Below are 25,047 nucleotides of genomic sequence, written 5' to 3' on the forward strand. Positions count from 1 at the left end.
AACAACCATGTCCTAGTAATTTCTTTCAACGTACCAGAACAGTGGTTCGAGAGGAGATATTACCAAAAGTTGAAGGAGGTCCACTTGGGTAGTTAACGGCTTACGAAACCTAAGGATTTGGTTAATGGGCTACTTTTTCATTCACAACTGTGCCTCCCATTCATCTGGGGAAATTTATGTGGCTGTTTGCGAGACAATTGAGAGGAGCCTCTCTCTCTCTCTCTCTCTCTCTCTCTCTCTCTCTCTCTCTCTCTCTCTCTCTCTCTCTCTCTCTCTCTAAAATAATATTAGATTTATTCCTCAGCAAAGATGTTCAAGAAACTTTTTTACAATTTATTGTTTTGTTTTACGTTTGACTGCTTATTCAAAGCCATTAAACATACATAAATTTATATGTCAATACATTTTCCCAAAGCATTCACGCATTATGCATACAGATACACAAATATATATGTACATATTTAATATACATATATATAAATACTGTGTGTGTGTGTATATATATATATATATATATATATATATATATATATATATATATATATATATATATATATATATATATATATATATATATATATATATATATATATATATATATATATATATATATATCCGTACATCTTCAAGTCACTGCACATAAATGTTCAGATGGCTCTCCACCTGAACAATGACAATCACATTTCCAGCATTTCCGGAAACAAAACTGCAGGAAAAAGACCCCCACTCGAATGCAGTCTCACGAGTGAGAGCGAGATTCGGAAAAGAAGGAAGGATGGAAAGAAGGGAGCACAGCGGTCCTATCTCCAAATAGAAGACAGATAACCCCACTTAACCACAAGCCTTCAAGTGAGAAGAATGGAAGACCACTCCAACTCGGGGCGGAAAGATGGAATATCGGGCAAGGGCAGACTCCACGATATTCCAAAGGAATTTTGGCTCAATTCTAAGTACTGTTTTTGTATATCCCGACCATTACGATCGGGGCAGAAACGAAAGATTGATTTTCCAAGAGCAGTTATAATCGCGCTCCAATTTTATTCAAGGAAATTTGTGGGTCTTGCCTACATAGTGACCCCTAAGGTATGTATCCACCTTTGCGGCGTGTTTTAGTACAGCCCCGTTGGGGATGACCGTAAAAACATAAACAAAAAGACTTTAAATATATATCATAAAGATAATGACCCCCAAGCAATATTAGTCCTATAACGACCCCCGAAAACCCTTGGGGGTCACTACATAAAAAAGATCCAAAAATGTTTCTGATGTTTCTGTCAGTGATGGCCTTCTGGCCTATTCTGCAATATCAATGGCCTGCTTGACCAAAATCTATGCAGCATTATTTTTCAGGAAACATTACTTTAGAACAGTGAGCTCCTTAATTATTAGTCATGATTAAAAATGAAGAACCATCTCTACCTAGATTTCATGAAGGAACACTTATTAGTTAGTATTCGAGGGAACATAACATAAAAGATCAATAAACCAGTTGCCACTTTCTTCATGGTCTGATGTAAACCCCTGAAGAGAACTTGAGAAAATGGCTGAAGCCTTTGTGCTGTATTATTTAAACTCAGCTAGGCTGGCAATCAAAAGCCTTATTTTTCCTTTTTTACCTGTGGAATAGGAAGGCAACTGCAGTGAAATAGGTCCTGTTTGATATTAATTTCGAAGCTGTCTCCGAAATTGACAATCAATGCAAGGTCAAAGTGCGGACAGCGGTGTGGAGGAGTTAAAATAAATTAAACCAACAGTTGTACAACTGACTGACATCCTTCAAAAAATGTCAAGACAGGAAATAGAGTTTATAAACTTCCTCTCCCCTACCCCCTCTTCTCTCTCTCTCTCTCTCTCTCTCTCTCTCTCTCTTTGCATATTTGTTTGAATGTACATACGTTTGTATAATACATATGGAATAAGATCCTTTATAAAATCATTATCGCAATTTTCAACAAACGATACAATTTATGAGCCATCCGTAAAAAGAGAAATTTTATAAATCTTCAATTAAATTTCCTGGAAAAACTTACAGCACTGAAAATTTAAGGAGAAAACCGGGCCCGCCCCCCAAAAAAAAAAATTGTACTAGAAATTATAATTTAACATCTGCAATGTTTACGGGCCATAACCTGAGTGATAATTTCACCTTAATGATTTGAGGAGTGAAAAGTGCATTCTTAAAAAATTAATGATTTTAGGAGTGAAAAGTGCACTCTTAAAAAATTGAGGTTTTTAGAAGTGAAAAGTGCACTCTTAAAAAATTAAGGATGTTAAGAGTGAAAAGTGCACTCTTAAAAAATTGAGGCTTTTAGGAGTGAAAAGTGCACTCTTAAAAAATTAAGGTTTTTAGGAGTGAGAATTGCACTCTGAAAAATTAAGTAAAACAACAGGATACTTTCTTCAATTTGGAATGGACTTCACCATTCCTTTGCTCATTTATTTATTGAGCTGAAAAAAATATTGAGGTATAATTTACACGGACGTACTGAGGAGGATAAATTTTAAGCAGGGGTCAAATGTCAGACAGCTGGGCCTATACTGTAATGATATGTAACAGATATACTAAATTTAGAGACAATAATAATAACTTCATTTTAAGTTCATAGGACCCATTGTGACCATGAACAACCAATTGGTTCTTAGCCACGTAAAAATGTCTAATCCTTCGGGCCAGCCCTAGGAGAGCTGTTAATCAGCTCAGTGGTCGGGTAAAACTAAGGTATACTTAACTTTAACTTAACATTGTTTCTGAACAAAAAGTACAGGATTTATCACAAATATATATAGAGAATCTGCCACTGCATGTGGTACTAATCTTTAGTCAGCTCATGGACAATATCTAAGTTTGACAAACAGATAAAATAACAGCTTGCAGGAACAATGCAATCATATCTCTTACACCTATATACAGTCTATTAGTAACTGATTAACCTAACATTAATGTACAAAAGATTATCCTCTTCAAATTAAAGAGTACAGGCTATTTTTAAAACATATCAGACATGGAATGAAAAGAAAAACTTGTCTTGCACTTACAGAAATGCTCAGCTTGTCAGCAATAACATTGCAGCTCAGAACAGCCCTAATGGTATTAATGGTAACATTATTTGCAAATGCGGCTGTGTAATGTTGGAATTATAAACGAGTGACTCAGCAAGACAGAGGAAGGAAGATGGAAGAAAGACAATATGAATGGAGGTACAGTAAAAGGATTGAGATGGGTTGCAGCTAGGGGCCGAAGGGACGCTGCAAAGAACCTTAAGTAATGCCTACAGTGCACTCCATGAGGTGCACTGATGGCACTAACCCCCTACGGGGTCCGGTATTTGTAATTTGCAGATTAAAAGGGATCCATAAGGATGCTAAAATTTGCACTATTTCCTGGAAACTTCGAGCGAGTTAACACCTCGTTTGTTCTTCCGTGCTAACCATACCTGAGAAGAATAAACCCTCGGATGATTGGCAACATTTCTGTAAATAACAAGTATTGTAAAAAAAAAAATCTACAAAATTAAAATATTTCGTTTATAATATTAGAAATTTATCGCACCAGTTCTGGATTATGAGTCTCTTTGTTTGTTCTGTTTCATCAGCGTCATCATCACCATCATCGCCTCCAACGCCTTGCAACCCAAAGGGGCCCTGAAATCGCACCATTCACGTCTGTCTTGTGCTTTCACTTCCACTAATCCCCACTCATCTCCAGCCCCCGTCTCACGTTTCTCATCCAACAGATCTGAGTTTTTTAACGAGTGTTTTCTAGTAATGTTGTTGAGCTTTTTAGTTCTCGTCGATGAACTGCACCGGAGCAGGAACTGATAATTTTTCGAAACAGGATTTGTCGAATGGCATGTTATGCTGTACCACAAACACAACAGATGTATTTCCGTCTGGAGGTGAATTTATAGAATTAATTCCTACAACAATATACAGAATACTGTTTTGGTTTTATGATCAAAAGTTCGGAACTCTAACGAATGTTCCTAAAGTTGTTGCAACAGATATGCAAAACTACCGTTTCATCGACTGCCAACTGAACTGGAGATTTAAAGTGAGCTCATCCACGCTGTGCTAGATAAATCCACTAATAAAATATACATATATTTGTTTATACGACATCCACTCCTCCCCTCAGAAAGGAGGAGGAGGAGGAGGAGGAGGAGGAGGAGGAGGAGGAGGAGGATATCGACTGTGGTCAGCAACAACCGGACATACAAAGCCTCTCGCTGAGAGGGAGTTCAGTCTTGGAGCATATTGAAGTCGCCCCGTAGCACTCTTGACGCTCAAAGGCACTTGAAGATTGATGAACTTATTGTTCCAACTGAGCTGCACATGGCCAAGCAAGCACTTATAAACAAAAATAAACACGGGATGGAAAGCCAACACATATATACCGAGAGTGCAAATGTTCTTTTCACACAAAGCTACAACGTGCAGTAACCGGGCACCGCAGATCCTATTTCTCAAGTGTTTGTCTAATGGTTTCCTATTTCCCATTTCAAGGATTCCTTTCCTCTCCTTTAACAAACGATGAAGTGAGCTGTTTGCTTCGTCTTCTACGCACTGGAAAGAAGAATGCCCACCTCATTTAGCCCGAAGGATGCACAAGCCATATATTAACTGGCACACATACCGACAGAGACGCAAATATATCCATCTATCTATGTAAATATATATATGTATGTATATAAAGTATACATATATTTTTGGTCTGTATAAAAACTTGGTATAGGGAAATCTCTTCGAACGGGGCTTGTCTTTACCTAGATTTTTCTTCTACTTGTTGGTATATATAGCTTTTATGCTCGGCTTTACAAAAAAAAAAAAAAAATAAATAAAAAAAGATAGCTTCCTTCTATGGAACAACCTATGGAAGAATCTACAGATTCCTGTTCCCCAAGTTGGATGTCCGTAACCTCCCATCAGGATGAAATGTAATGTTTCTAAAATCTTCTCACGTGACCAACAGGAGAGAATAAGTGCATCCGAAAGTAAGATTCTACCTTAGGTCTATTAGATCTCTAATTCTTAATGGGCCCTGTATTACATTAGGCCATGAATCAAGATTTGACAATGAACTATATCTAAAAGGTTTCGAAGATTCGAGAAGAGTGTTTTAAATATGACATTAAGAGGCAAATGGCAAGGTAAGAGAAGAACATGATATTCTGATGTAAATTTATGGAAGATGTACATCAGGTAGTGATGAAGGTGGAAACAGTATGCAGGGAGACCTACAGTAGGCCTACTTGGGTACGAACAATGAGATGGGAGGCTAGAAAAGTAAGTATATCTTAGTTTAACCAGACCACTGAGCTGATTAACAGCTCTCCTAGGGCTGGCCCGAAGGATTAGATTTACTTTTACGTGGCTAAGAACCAATTGGTTACCTAGCAACGGGACCTACAGCTTATTGTGGAATCCGAACCACATTATAGCGAGAAATGAATTTCTATCACCAATAACAAATTCCTCTTGTTTTTCACTGGCCGGTCGGAGATTCGAACTCGCGACCAACAGAATGGTAGCTGAGAACAGAGCCCGCTCATCCAGCGAAGAACTATGGGAGGCTAGAGATTAGTGGAGATTTGTGGAAGTGAAGGCACAGGAAAATAACAATTTTACAGCGACCCTTTGCGTCACACGGCATCGGAGATGATGATTATAATGTTACTGATACCGTCACGTGACATGCAAATCATGCTGAGGAATTCATGTGGTACGTTAGGTCCTGGCAGATCTCTTGAAGTGAAGCAATGTCTAGAGGGTAGAAGCTATCTGTACTTGGGTATTAGGTTCAATCACGCCAGAATGCCTGCACCGCTCTCCCGACCCTGCGTAAGTATACTGTGTGTAACGTGACACCTCAGTTTTTGTTTTCTGTAAAAGAAGACTATTGAGATGGCTTTTTGTCTGTCCGTCCGCCCTCAGATCTTAAAAACGACTAAGGCTAGAGGGCTGCAAATTGGTATGCTGATCATCCTCCCCCTATTATCCAACATACCAAACTGCAGCTCTCTAGCCTCAGTAGATTTTATTCTATTTAAGGTTAAAGTTAGCCACGATCGTGCGTCTGGCACCGCTATAGATGCCAACAACACAGGCCACCACCGGGACTTGGCTGAAAGTTTCATGGGCCGTGGCTGAAAGTTTCATACAGCACCTTTTTTCAACTCTCGCCCTTGCGTCTCCGAAGTATATATATTACAGTAAGATTGCGAAACCCGGGATTTCACGAAATCCCTGAAATTTCCAGGGAATTCGTGAAATCACCAATTCACTCAGGGACAATTGACCCCCGAGGGGCTAGGACTAAACACGGCGAAACAATGAACCATCTACACTGTTTCGCCGTGTCTAGCACTAGCCCCGGGGGGGATCAAATGTCCCTAAGTGAATCGGTGATTTCACGGTTTCCCTGAAAACTTCAAGGATTTCGCGAAATCCCTGGTTTCACAACCTTACTGTAACATACATAATGCCGGACTTCTCATTTATTTTTCTCGTCACAAATAATATTCTTCGTTGGTATTTTCATTTCCTCAGAAGGATCACGGCAGCCAATAAGCGGATTTGGTCTTCATATTAATAAGAAAAATGATAACTTCCTCCCTGTTGGAATGCTGTTTCAATCTATTTCCCCCCCATTTCAATCCTCAGATATTTCATTCAGTTCTTAGGAATGACAATGTGATCATCAAAAATGAGGAAAATGGATACCTGTGGCTCAGTAATAATGGCTGTCAGCTGATAGAGCTTACAACTCAAAACTGAACAAAAGATTGAATGAAAGTCAATTAAGAGACTCAAAATTGAACAACAGATTGAATGAAAGTCAAATAAAAGACTCAAAATTGAACAAAAGATTGAATGAAAGTCAATTAAGAGACTCAAAATTGAACAAAAGATTGAATGAAAGTCAATTAAGAGACTCAAAATTGAACAAAAGATTGAATGAAAGTCAAATAACTCAAAACTGAACAAAAGATTGAATGACAGTCAAATAAAAGACTCAAAATTGAACAAAAGACTGAATGAAAGTCAAATAAGACTCAAAACTGAACAAAAGACTGAATGAAAGTCAAATAAAAGACTCAAAATTGAACAACAGATTGAATGAAAGTCAAATAACTCAAAACTGAACAAAAGATTGAATGACAGTCAAATAAAAGACTCAAAATTGAACGAAAGACTGAATGAAAGTCAAATAAGACTCAAAACTGAACAAAAGACTGAATGAAAGCCAAATAAAAGACTCAAAATTGAACAAAAGATTGAACGAAATTCAAATAAAAGATAAGGTAATAAAAATCAATGATTATGTAATTACGCCACTGCATAAAAGTAATGACCATGATTATAAATAAAAATGTGACTCCATCTTCTCAAAAAAAGAAAAAAACATAAAAAATTACTTTACGACATAATTCTATTTCCGGAAAAATTCGCGAAGATGTCGCAAGCGAACAAAATAATCACGACAACTATTTCTTACACGGAGAAATAAGGAGACCGCAACAATACCCTAAATTCAGAAAGAGAGGCATAAAAACAAAAACGTAAGAATGATTGGGTATCTCACTTTCCCCATAAACACGCATCCTCTCACGCACCATTTACCTCATCACCGAGCTCGTGGCTTCTTGAAAATAATTTATCAAGGAACAAAGCAAGTCTGCGAATCGTTCCCTCCGTTGTAAAGCTTTTTGCAATGCACTAGTAACTATCTCTGATGTGCTTGACTATTCTCTTATTCAACAAACAAGTACTGTACGTCGCCGTTTCACGAAATGTGGGTTTCTTTATAATCTCATTTAATTGAATTGAATATAGAATTTAGGTCAAGGGCCAAGCACTGCGACCTATGAGGTCATTCAGCGCTGAAACGGAAATTGAGAGTAGGAGGTCTGAAAGGTGTAACAGGAGGAAAACCTCAACGCAGTTGCACTATGAATCAACTGTTAGGAGAGGGTGGAAAGTAAGAGGGAAGAAAGAGAATATGAAAAGAGGTACAGTAAAAGGAACGAAAGGGGTTGCATCTAGGGGCTGAAGGCACGCTGCAAAGAACCTTAAGTAATGCCTACAGTGCGCCGCATGAGGTGCACTGACGGCGCTAACCCCCTACGGCCTCTTATTGCATTGAAAATTATATAACGTGCATGAAGGATTTTTTTATTGATAATAAATACAAGTAAATAAAAAACAAAGATACAAAAATAAATGACAAATAATTTTAGGTAAAATTAAATAAAAATTGAAAAATAAAAATAAAAACAAAAAATAAGCGAATTTAAATAAGATTTAATAATACATATATGACCATATGCTATCACGCTTACGGTATACACTTCTGAAACAAGAGAAGACATTTGCAGCACTTCTAAACTTCACCTCAGGTGTAACAGAGAATTTAACACCTTTAAAACAAATCTGTAATGACAAACATTAATCAAACTATCTTCGTTTTCATATCGACAGAATACAAAGCGCTGGACAGGATACTTTCTCGTATAAAAACCACGTAACATGAACATCAAGAAATTTGTTACAACAGCTAAATATCAACGTTACAGTTGAACGAGTCTTACCATTACCTAAAAGACTGTTGTTCCGCTCAGTATTTTGTCAGCCGAGACCATATTTACTGGTACCTGACAGTTCTCCCGGCAACCCCTCTCCTCTCGTTTTCGCTATTCACATGTCTTAACGGTCCTGTGTCTTCGAAGAAATATTACTGGAACTTTTTGGTGGCTTCACTACTCGAACGGGGCTAAGTCCACAATTCCCAGGAAAACGTCCTTTGGTTCAGCCAGCAAAGTATACCCCGTCCATTATTATTATTATTATTATTATTATTATTATTATTATTATTATTAAAATAGTTTAACCAGACCACTGAGCTGGCTATCAGCTCTCTGAGGGCTGGCCCGAAGAATCTGCATGAAATACCAGGTCTAGGCTAGACGCCAAGCACTGGGACTAAATAGGTCATTCGCATGGTGATGAATGAATGAAAATGAAATTAAAAACCACAAAGGCACATGCTCTCATACTGGAACACACACACACACACAATTAATACATTTACTCATGTTTCCATACATACCCTCCAGCAAACCAATCAAATACTGGGGGGGGGGGAGGGAGGAGGTCCAAATAAAAAATAAGCATCAGAAGAAAAAACCAAATAAACCTAACGGAATCAACCCAAAATTAAAAATAAAAGATCTTTCCTACATAGTGACCCCCAAGGGTTTTCGGGGGTCGTTATCTAGGACTAATATCTCTTGGGGGGTCATTATCTTCACGATGTTTACAGTCTTTTGTTTATGTTTTTACGGTCATCCCCAGCGGGCTTGTACTAAACACGCCGCAAAGGCGGTTAAAACCCTTGGGGGGTCACTATTTAGGAAAGATCCAAAATAAATAAGCAGAGTGAGTGCGAGAGAGTATAGGCGGCTCACATCGCACCGCCGCCGTGATTATGAGAATTGGTCTCAGGTGTCAGAGCAACGGAATCAACACAGAATCCACAATGAACGAATTGATGAATGTATTGGAATGCTGCAGCCACTGAGCTTTTTGCTGCACATTACCAATGGGGTTTGCAGACGCATTTATTGGGAGACAGCTAATTAGTCGGGAGTAGTGATATCGTTCTATTTCTAGACGCTGAAATAAAATGATGAATTTTAACCGATGTTTGTGCCTGTTATGGGAACATGAAAAAAGGAGGAATTCTCAATAAAAATTCTTATCTCCATTAATACGAAAAATGAGGGGGAAAAGGAAAACCTTGAGCAATGCATGTACGAATATTCCAGGCATCTTCCAAACATGAATTATCCAGGATATATGCAAATTAAGTAATTTAACAGATACTGAACTGTATCAAGTTATCAAGAATCATACAGTCAATTAAATTACCTAACCTTGAGCCATGTATGTACGAATATTCCAGGCATCTTCCAAACATGAATTATCCAGGATATATGCAAATTAAGTAATTTAACAGATACTGAACTGTATCAAGTTATCAAGAATCATGCAACCAATTAAATTACCTAAGTATCAGATCAGCAATTAATTCGAAAAGCAAACCAGTATACCACCAGGGGAAGCCTGAACGTGGCATAATAATTAATCATATTATTTATCACATTACTTAAGAATCGGATCAGCAATTAAATCACAAAAAAATCAAGCACGCCATCATTGGAAGACCGAATGTGGCACAATAATTAATCACATAATTAATCAAATTACCTAATAATCAGATCAGCAATTAAATCACAAAAAGAGTTCAAGAAAACCATTAGGGGGAAGAAGGAATGCGGCTAAAATAATTGAATTACATTATTTGCTAAATCACCTGAGAATCAGATCAGCAATAAAATCGCGAAAGAAATGTCAAGTAAACCACCAAATTATTAATTAAATTACTTAGTTATCAGATACACAGTTAAATCACAAAAAACAAAAATTCAAGAGAAAGACCGAACGTGGCAAAGAAATTAAATCATATAATTAATTAATTACCTAAGAATCAGATTAGCAATTAAATCACACACAAAAAAAAAAAATCAAGTAAACTATCAGAGGAAGACCCAGTGTGGCAAAATCCTTGCTACTGACTCAACAATGCGAGCTGTGGCTGGTTATGCGATGTTAATCTTTCCTATCGAGGAGAGAACCACAAAAATACATTTGGCTGTCGTTTACTGATGACCAGAGTTAAAAAAAAAAAAAGTACAAAATGCGCCGAAGTTTCTTCGGTGCAGTCGAGTATTCTGTGCAGCGTATAATTAAGGCCATCGAAAATAGATCTATCTTTCGATGGTCTCGGTATAATGCTGTATGAGCTACGGCCCATGAAACTGGTGGTGGCCTATTCTATATCGTTGCCAGAAGCACAATCCAGGCTAACTCTAACCCTAAATAAAAATAAAAACTACTCAGGCTAGAGGGCTGCAATTTGGTATGTTTGAAGATTGAAGGGTGGATGACCAACATACCAATTTGCAGCCCTCTAATCTCAGTAGTTTCTAAGATCTGAAGGCGGACAGAAAAAGTAAGGACAAAATAAAGTGCGGACGGACAGACAAAGCCGGCACAATAGTTTTCTTTTACACAAAACTAATAAGGAAAACTTTTCTGTTGCCAAAGCAAAACCTCTCGGGAAAACTCCTGAAACAAGTCTGAGTTAACATGTCTGTTAACCAAACTGTTATACTCACAAGTGTCAAAGATACATATTATTAATGACAAAATTTTAATTCTTCATGTTTAACATTAAAAATAATTTTTTTTTACCTTTCCACGAAAAAAAATCGCAAAAATGATCACTTCTTTCTTATAGATAAGATTCACTTGATCTAATAATAGCAATTCTCTAACCATTTAACTGAACTAAATTGAACTGAATATAGAATTTAGGCCAAAGGCCAAGCACTGGGACCTATGAGGTCATTCAGCTCTGAGTTCCTTAGTGCTTCTTTGGAGGAGTGGTAGAGCTTTCGACTGGCACGCTGTTGGCCCAGCGTTCGACTCTCCGAGCCGCCAAAGAAGAATTAGAGGTATTTATTTCTGGTGATAGAAATTCATTTCTCGTCATAATGTGGTTCGGATTCCACAATAAGCTGTAGGTCCCGTTGCTAGGTAACCAGTAGGTTCTTAGCCACGTAAAAATAAGTCTAATCCTTCGGGCCAGCCCTAGGAGAGCTGTTAACCAGCTCAGTGGTCTGGTTAAACTAAGATATACTTACTTTTTTTCTGAGTTCCTCGCTCGGTGAGCGGCTTCCGTTCTCAACTACCACTCTGTTGGTCGTAAGTTCGAATCTCCGACCGGCCAGTGAAGAACATGAGGAATTTGTTTCTGGTGATAGAAATTCAGTTCTCGCTATAATGTGGTTCGGATTCCACAATAAGCTGTAGGTCCCGTTGCTAGGTAACCAATTGGTTCTTAGCCACATAAAAATAAATCTAATCCTTCGGACCAGCCCTAGGAGAGCTGTTAATCAGCTCAGTGGTCTGGTTAAACTAAGATATACTTAACATTCAGCTCTGAAATGGAAACTGGCAGTAAAAGGTCTGAAAGGTGCAACAGGAGAAAAACCTCAAAGCAGTTGCACTACGAATCAATTGTTAGGAGAGGCTGGAAAGTCAGATGGAAGACAGAGAACATGAAAGGAGGTACAGTAAAAGGAACGAAAGGGGTTGCAGCTAGGGGCCTAAGGAAGGCACGCTGCAAAGAACCTTAAGTAACGCCTACAGTGCACCACACGAGGTGCACTGACGGCACTACCCCCATACGGAGACTCTTTAATTCGTTAGATTCACTGAAATACTCTTGGAGGAACGTGACAACCATTTGGCAATCTTGATCAACGGAAGACTTTGTGAGCAAATGACGGGGATGTCGGTCACTACAAACATTCAGCTTTAACTACCCAACGTCCCACAGGACCTGCGGCAACCTGGAGGTTCTCTGATATAGGGAGTTTTTCACTTGTCCTTATTATATCTGATCGAATACTTCCTGAGAAATTTATGATTCCGAGATATTTCACCGATTCATCTCCGAATGGCCAACGGTATGCGGAAACTAAGATACCAAGCTCTCTCTCCCTTTTAATATATATATTATATATATATATATATATATATATATATATATATATATACACACACACACCCCACTCACATTTTGTATGTGTATATACGTCCATATGTATAAGGTATGTCTGAATACAATGTCTACATAAAAATTAAGGCATCTTCTCGATTTCCTATTGTTTTTGGAAATATTCCATTCCCATTATTTTTAGAAATATTCCATTTCCGTTATTTTCAGAAATATTCCATTTCTATTATCTTTAGAAATATTCAATTTCTATTATTTTTAGAAATATTCCAAAGAAAACTTTTTTAAAGACCGAAATAAGGCACGAAAGGAAGGCACGCTTATTCGAAATTACGTAAATCTGGCAAATTCGGAAGTGAAAAGCCAATTCTCTCTTTCTGGTTCCGTAACGAGGATTTTTGCTTTCGACTGAAAAATATGAAAAATATGACATTCACCACGACAAATGCAATTACAACAGCCGCACAATCAACTCTTCCCCCGTTCCTAGTTTCAGTGTATGTTTGGGCACGCTTTCCACTAAAAACCTTGGAATTCAAAGAACGATGTGAAATGAAGAACATTTACGTCAAGAATCGAACCTGTTTTGCAAGGGTTCAGTTCGCCAGTGACACGAAGGATTAGAAATAACTTCATCTCATTATCTTCATCGGTGGGAGAAAGGGGATACACCCTTTATCAGTCCCGTGACATAATGTTCAACTTCTGCGAATATAACCAGTAGATACATACCTGAATCTACTGGTTATATTCACAAGAATTACAAAAATACAACGCCCGCACAATAAACTCCCACCTTCAAAACTATCTAGTACTTTCTGATCTTTTTTCCGCTGAAGACCTGGCAATTCCAGATAGGAAATAAATCAAATACCACTCCATCCAAGGCTTCTTAACCTGTTTTCGAACCCTGACATCAGAAGGGCTTTACACTGAATTTGATATTTGAAATTTTAAAGCGAAAAGGCACAATTATCCAGAAATCCTAAAAAACTGATGAATTGGAATTTCACTGCGTGCTGGTTTTATTGAATGTGATCATAAGATTATAAAACATCCCAAAATCAATGGCCCTCAAGATTTTGGGTCTATTTCAGTTCTAGTAAAATACCGGACTTGAATATGTTAGTATGAGAGAGCTGAAATGCATTTGTGTCTTTTTGGCAGGGACATGTGCATCAGAGCAACTCCATATCAGCGACTTGTTGAATCTATAAGAGGCGAAGACAGCATTTGACAACACCTTTGAGAGCGTGAATCAAGAGAGAATTTATACCTCTTTATAAGAGCTGTTTTTGAAACACCTAGGATTTCATGAAAAGTAGAGATAACATTGTAAATTAAGAAATACTGGGAGGAAAGAGTTCTACAGAAAGAAGTTTTAAGGGTTACCATCTTTACGCAGGCCACTGTTGGCTTTACAAAGATCTACCCCAAGATTTATGGTATAAGTTATGTCCCTCTATATTACAATACTTCTTGGATGGTGGCAACAGAGGCATAGCTACAATGCACTATTTTTGAAATTGTAAAATACAGTAAGCTACTGCCGTGTGGTAACATGTTTTATTACAGTGTGGATGCACCCTAAGCATATGGTTGGCACTGACTTCTGGTTTTGGGGGAAAAATAAGTCTTCTTCCCTAGCATATTCGGTATCACTTTTGTATCTCATAGCTTCTCATGTGCAAATGCAACCTCTCATGGTTTAACTACCAGTAGTATTAGCATTAACAACAATATATCAAGTTAAAACCTCCTGGAGAAATTGGTCAATCATTTTTCAAGCCCACGAACTTTGTATTAACATTTAAAATCTTTCAAATGTTCATCTTTGAGTCGTGTTTTCTGATAATTTTAGCTGAACTCTGCTATACATTAGAAGTAGTTCCGCTGTGAATCTGGAGTAGCCCCAAAGAAGACCATGAAACAGCTGTTGGCTTGGGAATGAGTCCCTCCTTGAGGACTGGAAAAGCACTGGAGATATCTGAGGCTTTTCCAGTGAAATGTGGAAGCATCATGTCCATTAGTACTTGAAGAAAATGAAGAAAAGACTCTGCCAGAAAAGCACACATAGATGCATATATATATATATATATATATATCTGTGTGTGTGTGTGTATATACTATAACTATATATATATATCTGTGTGTGTGTGTGTGTCTACCTGAAACTTTACTGTGATGAGGTCTTTGTAGCGAACTCTTGTTACTTAGAGCTTTCATGATTGTAAAAATTTCCTCCATAAAAATATAACAGAATACATATATACAGTAGTCTACATTTTCCCAGAAATTATCATAAACACAGTTTCTAACAATAGCTTTCAACCTGCTCTCTTTGAAAGTTCCAATAGAAAATAAAAAGAAAATCGTAAACTGACACGAGGAGTGAAAAGACGCGAAAAAGCCTGTCTCAGATTTCTTTTTTACCTTCTTCCCAGAGTTTTCGTAAGAGGAAGAGATAGAGAGAGAAAGAGAGAGAGAGAGGGGGAGGGAGGGAGAAACAGAGAGTAAATGGACCGAAGACAGATCTAATAGGCAATGTTCCATGTAATCGGCGATGTTCTCCAGTTACCCGTATCGTTGGGTTTTGATGGCTCCTTTATGATTAACCGTTGTATCCTGGCTGAGGCCACGGTGCATAGACCGTGGCTGAGGCATATCTATAGACCGTGGCTGAGGCGTAACTATAGACCGTGGCTGAGGCGTAACTATAGACCGTGGCTGAGGCGTAACTATAGACCGTGGCTGAGGCATATCTATAGACCGTGGCTGGGGCATATCTACAGACCGTGGCTGAGGCATATCTATGGACCGTGGCTGGGGCATATCTACAGACCGTGGCTGAGGCGTAACTATAGACCGTGGCTGAGGCATATCTATAGACCGTGGCTGGGGCATATCTACAGACCGTGGCTGAGGCATATCTATGGACCGTGGCTGATGCATATCTATAGACTGTGGCTGAGGCGTAACTACAGACCGTGGCTGAGGCGTAACTACAGACCGTGGCTGAGGCATATCTATAGACCGTGGCTGAGGCGTAACTATAGTCCGTGGCTGAGGCATATCTATAGACCTTGGCTGAGGCATATCTATAGACCTTGGCTGAGGCATATCTATAGACCTTGGCTGAGGCATATCTATAGACCTTGGCTGAGGTATCTCTACAGACCGTGGCTGAGGCATATCTATGGACCGTGGCTGAGGCATATCTACAGACCTTGGCTGAGGCATATCTATAGACCGTGGCTGAGGCATATCTGCAGACCGTGGTTGAGGTATATCTATAGACCGTGGCTGAGGCATATTTATAGACCGTGGCTGAGGCATATTTATAGACCGTGGCTGAGGCATATCTGCAGACCGTGGCTGAGGCATATCTATAGACCGTGGCTGAGGCATATCTGCAGACCGTGGTTGAGGCATATCTATAGACCGTGGCTGAGGCATATTTATAGACCGTGGCTGAGGCATATCTGCAGACCGTGGCTGAGGCATATCTATAGACCGTGGCTGAGGCGTATCTACAGACTTTGGCTGAGGCTACCGACAGGGCGAGTTGCGTCAAACTCTGGCCACGACGACAAAAGTTAACACGCATCTTTTGGGGGAGGAAAGAAAGAAATCTGTTTTGGTCACAATTATTACTAATAGTATCCATCCGGGTAAAACGGCAACTGGAGCCCATTAAAGGGATTATTTTTTTCATAACGTTTCATCTTGTTCTTTTTTTTCTTTCTGGACGCCCACCATTTCTTTTGAAGGGCCGCTGATACGAGCGAGAGTACCGGTGATGGAAAAATGCCAACTTAACAGATTTCGAGTGTAACGAATTACTTTCGTTAACTCTGTGTCTTGATTATTTTTTTTTATAACGTTTCATCTTTTTTTTTTCTTTCTGGACGCCCACCATTTCTTTTGAAGGGCCACTGATACGAGCGAGTACCGGTCATGGAAAAATGCCAACGAATTATTTTCGTTAACTTTGTGTCTTGATTGACTTTATTTTACACATTATGTGGTTCCTTTCACTTTCTAGTCCTTCAATACTATAGAGATGTTTTACCAAGCAGGGAATTTGCCTAATTCCTGGTACAATCTCGTAATGATAAAATACATTTTCTACACATTTGGTCACGAGATAATTTTAAAATCTCTACGGAAGATTTATGCTGGCGCACACATATGACATTAAGTAATGAATTTATCAAAGCGTTATTACGTGTACAGCAGAGGAACACCAATTATTTGAAAAGTTTAAAGTACACTTACTACAAAGGAGCACCAATTATTTGAAAAATAAGTGTACAACACACATATATCATGTGCAGTTAAGGTATTAAAAATGCCCAATATCAAATATTAAATTTTGATTATTTCCACTATTAGAGCGTTCCTTCATAAGAGCAGTTTTCCACAAATTCTAGCTTCCATCTTATTAATAAACGCGTAAAAAATGCGCCGAAGTTTCTTCGGCGCAATCGAGTTTTCTGTACAGCGTACATCAAGGCCACCGAAAGCATCAATCTTCCAGTGGTCTCGGTATAATGCCGTATGAGCCGCGGCCCATGAACTTTAACCACAGGCCGGTGGTGGCCTGTCCTATATAGTTACCGGATGCACGATTATGGCTAACCGTAACCTTAGATAAAATAAAAACTACTGAGGCTAGAGGGCTGCAATTTGGTAGTTTGATAATTGGAGGGTGGATGATCAGCACACCAATTTGCAGCCCTCTAGCCTCAGTAGTTTTTAAGATCTGAGGGCGGACAGAAAAAGTGCGGACGGTTAGACAAAGCCGGCACAATAGTTTTCTATTAAAGAAAGCTAAAAATGGGGCCTTTAATGACTTCCATACCCCATGGAACCATTCCTAAACCATGTCCGCATTCAGTCATGCTACCCCTCCTTTCTTGTATTGCTTTCTGCAAATCCAATTTCCACTGAAACTGATAGTCCTTCCTTGTATAGAGTGCTTTCAACCATGAAAATAAATAGACATATGTATCTCTTTTGTAAAGCGTTCCGTTAGCCGAATTCATTTAATCTTGAATGTGAACCTTTGCAAAAGGATGTTTCCAGCGACCTTAAGACGTTGTATCTTCTGCAAGTAATGATACTCTATCACTCCCCTTACTGCTCTGAAAATCAGCCATGCAATATTTAATTCCTTTTAATGATCAGTATAAAAGCCATCAGCACATTTATACTTCTTCACAGGGTAAAAGAAAAGAAAATTAAGCAATTTAAATTGATTTTCCATTTCCAAACCTACACTGAACTCATAAGACTTTCCACTTCAATATCTATACTGAATTCGACATGATTTTCCATTTCAGTATCTAAACTAAATTCAATATGACTTTTCATTTCAATATCTAAACTAAATTCGACATGACTTTCCATTTCAATACCTAAGCTGAATTTAGTATGACTTTCCATTTTTATCTAAACTGAGTTCAGTATGACTTTCCATTTCAATACCTAAACTGAATTCAACATGACTCTCCATTTCAATATCTAAAGTGAATACACCACATCAGAGGACCACTAAACTCTAATCTAAACCCCGTGCAGGACAATTTAATCCCGTCGGACCCGAGAACTTCCGTATTTGCAAGCTGCCACCAGAGTCTATGAACCGTTCAACATTATGACTGCATTTGGGTAACCGCTGTACCTCACTGGTGGGTGTTTGCATAAGCTGTAATATTTTTTTAAAAATCTACCTGGATGTACATCATTTCCAAGAAAACGTACAACGATGGATTAATTATCTTTGTATACTTACACTGCATTCTGTATATGGCTTGACCTTTTAATATTTACATTCCAGGCATATTGCTGTCTCCTGTTGACTGTGTGTCTTTGGGATTATATACCAAGAAAAGAAAGTCTGTCCCGGGGAAAATAAAAGAATATGTCTGGGCTTGACGAAACTCGTAACTTGGAGAGCCTAAACAGAAAGCAGAGTTTGACAGATGAATTATCAGTAAGAATCTTCTACTTGACCAATCCCTTAGTTTTCATTTTTTTTTTTTTTACTTTTTTTCAAATCTACCATTTGCCGTGTTCTCGTAGGGATAATTCCTTCATAAAGTTATTTTACCTTGTACTGCGTACCAGGTCCATCCCATTACCTTCTTTTCTTCCAGATTTTTAAGCTTTTTATATGAGATTTGAAGTTTCCTATTGTTACTGAATTGAATCGAATTGAATGTAAAACTTAGGCCAAAGGCCAAGCACTGGGACCTATGAGGTCATTCAGCGCTGAAACGGAAATTGACGGTAAAGCCTTGAAAGGTGTAACAGGAGGAAAACCTCAAAGCAGTTGCACTATGAATCAATTGTTACTTGAGGGTGGAAATTAAGACGGAAGAAAGAGAATATGAAACGAGGTACAGTAAAATGAACGAAAGGGGCTGCAGCTAGGGGCCCAAAGCATGCTGCAAAGAACCTTAAGTAATGCCTACAGTGCACCGCATGGGGTGCACTGACGGCACAACCACCCTACGTTACTGACCTTACCGTTAATTTACGTTTATTTTGGTCAATAGACAAAATTTAAGGTACCTAATTGATTTACATCATGACTTCTTCGTTTTAACGTGCTTTTTCCCATTTTTATATGGGGTAAGCACGAGCCTTCTTTGAAGGACTTTGATTTGGCGTTGGGGTGGCCGTAGCCTCGATCGGCTGCCCTGCCTGACATCCCTTAGACCCCGTAACGATGTGTATGTGTATCGTGCAATCCCAGCTCCTTTCTCCCAGCGGCGAGGGAGAACTGGGCGAGTGGAGGTCGACAGTTCGAGACGTGTGAGGTGTCTGTTATGTTTTTAGAAGATGTTGGGTGGCTTTGTTTATGTGTGTATTAGTCTGTAACACCCACATTTGCTTTCAGCAAACCTATCCGTTGATTACCACATAATCCCGGGGTGTCTACACGGATAGCAAAGTGTCACCTTCTCTGACCCAGTCGGCTGCGGATTTGAACCCGCGCCACGGACCTCTACAATTGATTTATATCATGACAAACTTCCTTAATCTTCGTCTTTCTTCCAGACTCAATAAAGACGCTCCAACTTTATTTACCAATGAAACATTTCCAAATTTAGGGCATAAGGTTATCTTCTATGCGTCTGGAAGTATTCGGAATCAACCACAACCCAAAATTTGTGGGTCCAGTTGTTGCCACTTTTGTTCCCGCTCGGCTTCTTTGCAATCAAGTTTTAACACCACTATTAGGGCATTTGAACATTTATGCCTAAATAGGTCAGGAAAACCATCCTATCAATATATCCTTTCAGGAGATGAAGATTGAGCTATCATACAGAGGATATGATAGAGGAATTTTGAAAATATTACGGTCGACAAGGTCTGACAGCTAGGCTAATAGCTTTCAAGCGGCAAAGTCTTAGAACAGCTTTTCAATCTCAAAGATGGCTTCTATGGTTCCTTTACACAAACAAAATAAATGTTGTAATAAAATCTAATTTCTGGTTTACAGTGTACATAACTTGACGAGAGCCTTAGCGTTAAAAGACTGAACAAAACTGTGGATGACGCTAAAACTGTCGGTGATTGCCGAATGGGCTACCTGGCTGAAAACGCTGAGTATCATGGTACTTAAAGGTAATGTTTCACAAAACCATTTGCTAGCAGTGATTAGCATTTTGCTGTCAAACTTGGCATGAAGCACCCATTATATATAGGAAGACTAAAGTCAGACACGTTTGTGAGTGCAGTGTTACATGAATACAAACGTAAGTAACTTCAATTTTGCTAACTGATATTGTCTACTATGTGCAAAGTTTAGCAGTAAGATAATGAGGAGCCAATAGAGGACTTACGCCATTACGAGTCCTTGACAGCAGTTTATTAAATAATGTCAACAGGGCATTCTGCCAGGCGTACCAATTATATGGACACCCCCAAAACTATAAGAACTGCCCCCAACAGTCCTCTCCAGCCATTGTTGCCCTAGCCTCCACTCCAAACTTACATGCCAGAAAGTACTTTCCGGTGACACTATCTTAGGATAAGCCAACTTGTCTCTCTCATGGTTGGGATAATACTTTTACAAATAAGCCAGGAATGGATCTTCATGATGATGATGATGATGATGCAGAGATATGACTAATAGTGAAGTTAGCTCAACAGTAGACCATCATATCTGCCAGTTCACCTACCAGTGACTGTAGGCTGTTACATGAGAAGCAAAAGTACTCTCCTCACTAGGAATTCTGGCAAAAGCACTCTCCCCACTAGCAATTTTGGAGTTCACAAACTTTAAAAATTATGAAAACGATTACAGGAGTTGTGTACAGAATTTCAGCAGCCTTTGTGACCATCAAGGCAACCTAATTAACTTAGGAGCAGGCTAAAAAGATCTCCCATATTTAAACCCAGAAACCATCATCATTATCGTCATGCGTTAAAACCAATGAACCTCTGTGAAATTCCTCCACTCGTGCCTTTCTTGTCCTTTCACTGCCACAAACATCCACTCACCTCCAGCCTCCCATTTCATAGTTCTCATCTCAGAAAAGGCTTGGTCTTGAAAACTCTTCAGGTGCCCAGAGGCATAATGAAACTATAGTGTAAAGTCTTGTGCCTAATTTTAGAGATTAAACTTCCCATCAAGAATGTCCTGTCTACCTTCCATATATTCTTCTGAAAGACACAAGTACATTTTAGGACTGGGGATGGACTTGGTTTGGGAAACTGACTCGGTTTGGGAAACTGACTCGGTTTGGGAGACTGACTTGGTCTGGGAAATTGACTTGGTTTGGGAAATTGCAAGTGTCCACAACTTATGCACATGAATTGTGATATTAAATCCTTTCTGTGTCGTGTAATCAAACTAAAACTTGAACGAGGTTTTCCATGCCGTCAAGGAAAAAAACAACAAAAACAGCACCAATATAAGCAGTCCCGTGCTCTGAGCAATTCTTTTTCAGTTACGTTTCTGCCGAATAGGTTTCCTCGCGAAAACAAGAACATTAAAAAAGCCACGAGGGTTATCCTCCAAAAATCTACTGCCACTTGATCATGCATTTGGTGGTGAAGCTATGTGCCTGGGATGGAATCCAGGAGGCAGAGACACGGCAGAAAAAGACAGGACCATCGTTAGTCTAATACGATGAGAAATGCATACTGAAGACTCAGGTGCCCCACAATGTGGGTCTCTTTTCGCTTTCAGGCCTAAAATCAATTTAGAATGATCGAATAATGATATAAAACGGGGCAACTAAATAAAAAGATAAATAAATGGAATTCTGAATGGCAGACAAATGCAAACGTAATTCAGATAAAATTATTTTATATGGTGACACTTTACACGTGTCATACACATTTTATTTTGATCCACTAGTGGCAAAAAATATGATCAAGTTGCATGGCCTTCAATAAAATATTATGTTATGAACCATGCTGACTATCAACAATAAGGTGATAACAGAATAAGGAAAAAATTAAGTTATGATAACAGAATAAGGAAAAAATGAAGTTATGATAACAGAATAAGGAAAAAATGAAGTTATGATAACAGAATAAGGAAAAAATGAAGTTCTCGATTTTTACGATCATATTGCTTTTATATTAACCGAATTCCTTTGCATTACTTAAATCCTGCTGATCTGTGATGATGCCTAAAAATTTTTATTGACCATTAGAAGACAAACCATGGCATAATTTCCAAATTTAAGAAATTAAGAGCCTCCGTTAAATTAGGAACGACTAGGTTTCCGCTGTTAAGAAATGTAGGTTGGGTTGATAGTTTACATCGCGCCGATCGCTTCCTACACAGGATGAGAGGGATTTCAGAGTGCGGGCAATTCCCGAAAATCCATTTTACTTCGGGATTTAGGTAGATTGGTTATTAGAACTCTATGGCAAAATGGACAGTTCTGGACGCAGTAACACGACAGGGCATTTCACGATGCCAAGTTGAAGCTGCCTTCTTCTATATCTGCATGAACTTCTACGGAACGACCCCCGTAGGGTGGGGGGAGGGTAGTGCTGTCAGTGCACCTCATGCGGTGCACTGCAGGCATTACTTAAGGTTCTTTGAAGCGTGCCTTCTTTAGGTCCCTAGCTGCAACCCCTTTCGTTCCTTTTACTGTACCTCCTTTCATATTCTCTTACTTCCACCTTACTTCCCACAGTCTCCCAACAATTGATTCACAGTGCAACTGCTTTGAGGTTTTCCTCCTGTTGCACGTTTCAAACCTTTTACTGTCAATTTCCGTTTCAGCGCTGAATGACCTCATAGGTCCCAGTGCTTGGCCTTTGGCCTGAATTCTAAATTTAATTCAATTCAATTCTACGGAACTATGAGCAGAAGCAGAATAATGATAGCCTCGAAATCACTTGTGACTTCTGCTTAAAATTATTCACAAGAAGCTGACCTCTTTCTTGAGTCACATAATTTTCATGATACTTTTAACAACCTATGTATAAGTTAGGACATTAAATCTTCATTAATAAATTCATGGAAAGTAGATATTATCTACTATATTATTAGCAAAAAATAAAGCGAATTGCAATAAGTTTTTTTCTGAGACATAAAAAACACAATAATAAAAAAAAAATCACTACGTCCATTTGCCATAATCACACGGGTTTAAGCAATGAGAATAATTTTGTTGTTCCTAAGTGCGAAAATGACAGTTTGCAAATGTTAGATGGCAAAGATGTGAATCAGCATATCCCCGTTCGGTGATATTATTAGTTTAAATTCCTGTGGCGAAATTTTAATAAAAATGCCACCAAAGAACAACATAGTGATGCCGGCAATTCCGCAAAGACTAAGAGAAATTCTAAAGCTCCTTCTTTAAATCAGGAGATCGAAATTCTCAGTGGTACAGACAAATGGGAAACAAGTAAAAAATACGACGCAGTTTCTTCGGCGCAATCGTTTTCTGTACATCGTATAATCAAGGCCACCGAAAATAGATCTATCTTTCGGTGGTCTCGGTATAATGCTGTATAAGCCGCGGCTCATGAAACTCTAACCACGGCCAGATGGTGGCATACCCTTTATCGCTGCCAGAAGCACGATTATGGCTAACTTTAACCTTAAATCAAATAAAAACTACTGAGACTAGAGGGCTGCAATTTGGTGTGTCTGATGATTGGAGGGTGGATGATCAACATACCACTTTGCAGCCCTCTAGTCTCAGTAGTTTTAAAGATCTGAGGGCGGACAGAAAAAGCGCGGACGGACAGACAAACAAATAGCCATCTCTATAATAGTTGTCTCTTACAGAAAACTAAAAATGAACGAATGGGTCACGAGGCTGATTATGATATAGTGGCTAGTCGCCGCTGTCGTCAGCGTCTCCCTAAATCGTCCCCTGTCGCAACGAAGGAATGATAAGGGGGTCCCGTATGGACCCCATCCCCTCCCCACCCCTTCCTCCACCTCCACAACAGCCCCCACCCCGCCCCCGCCCCGCGAAACTGACCCTGAAACGGAACTCTATATCGTAAAGCTCCCATAGTCGACCGAAGCACCGAGAAGGGAGGAAGGAACGAAAGGGTGGGCGGGGGCAGTTCTGGTGGGCGTCGGGGGCTGATCGTCTAGACGCATTTGGAAGATTGCTTCGTTTCCTGATTGGTTGCTTCATCATTCTTTGTGGTGAGGACGCAACCTAAAGAAAAAAAAAAAAGCGTATTTGAAGCCACCGCACGAAGATTAAAGTTTTATCTAAAGTTTTATTTTTGGCAAAGAACTGTGCTTAAGCGTCTTCCTTCGGGAATCTTTGTGAGAGATGATGATGATCTAGTCTCTGCATTTTGAGCTCCAAGGGAAATTAGAACTTGCGTTGCATGATTGTGAGCAGACAATCGCAGTGACCCCATAGATATATACATATAATAATATATATATATATATATATATATATATATATATATATATATATATATATATAGTACACACACATATACATATACATCTTATTATATTTATATTAGTCGACGTGATGATCCCCTCAGAAAGAGTCAACTCCGGGAAACCAAAAGAAGTGTCAGAGCCGACGTGGAAGATGAGCCATGCCCTCATGCAAGAAAGTTCCCGGGCACCAACCTTTTCCTAAAGCTGCACAAAAGTCTCGCAGGAAACTCACTGGCCACCTCAATGCGCAATTCCCTTTTATCTCGGAGGCGCGCATTCTCGCGTTTGCTGGATATTAAGGCGTTTTCCTTTCCAGCGCTCTTCTTCCAACCAATCTAACCAGCATCTTCCGGGTCTCCTCTCCTCCTCCTCCTCCTCCTCCTCCTCCTCCTCCTCCTCCTCCCTCCTCCTCTCAAGACCTCGGAATTATACAATATTTTCACCGATCTATCTATCGCCTCTATTCTCTGCTTGTGGCCGCACCTCTCCATAACACTCC

General features: G+C 39.1%; 2 protein-coding genes across 5 annotated transcripts in view; both read right to left on the bottom strand.

The window, feature by feature from the left end:
* LOC136847251 (monocarboxylate transporter 12-like) overlaps positions 1–25,047 on the bottom strand; it is a 578,535-nt gene that overhangs the window by 200,639 nt on the left and 352,849 nt on the right. The window lies entirely within an intron of this gene.
* On the bottom strand, positions 15,218–16,147 carry LOC136846916 (small proline-rich protein 3-like). The gene has a single exon (XM_067118169.1). It carries the CDS (start codon positions 16,145–16,147, stop codon positions 15,218–15,220), a length of 930 nt encoding a protein of 309 aa, XP_066974270.1.

This window comes from Macrobrachium rosenbergii, chromosome 16 (genome assembly GCF_040412425.1).
Source record: "Macrobrachium rosenbergii isolate ZJJX-2024 chromosome 16, ASM4041242v1, whole genome shotgun sequence".
Taxonomy (NCBI): domain Eukaryota; kingdom Metazoa; phylum Arthropoda; class Malacostraca; order Decapoda; family Palaemonidae; genus Macrobrachium; species Macrobrachium rosenbergii.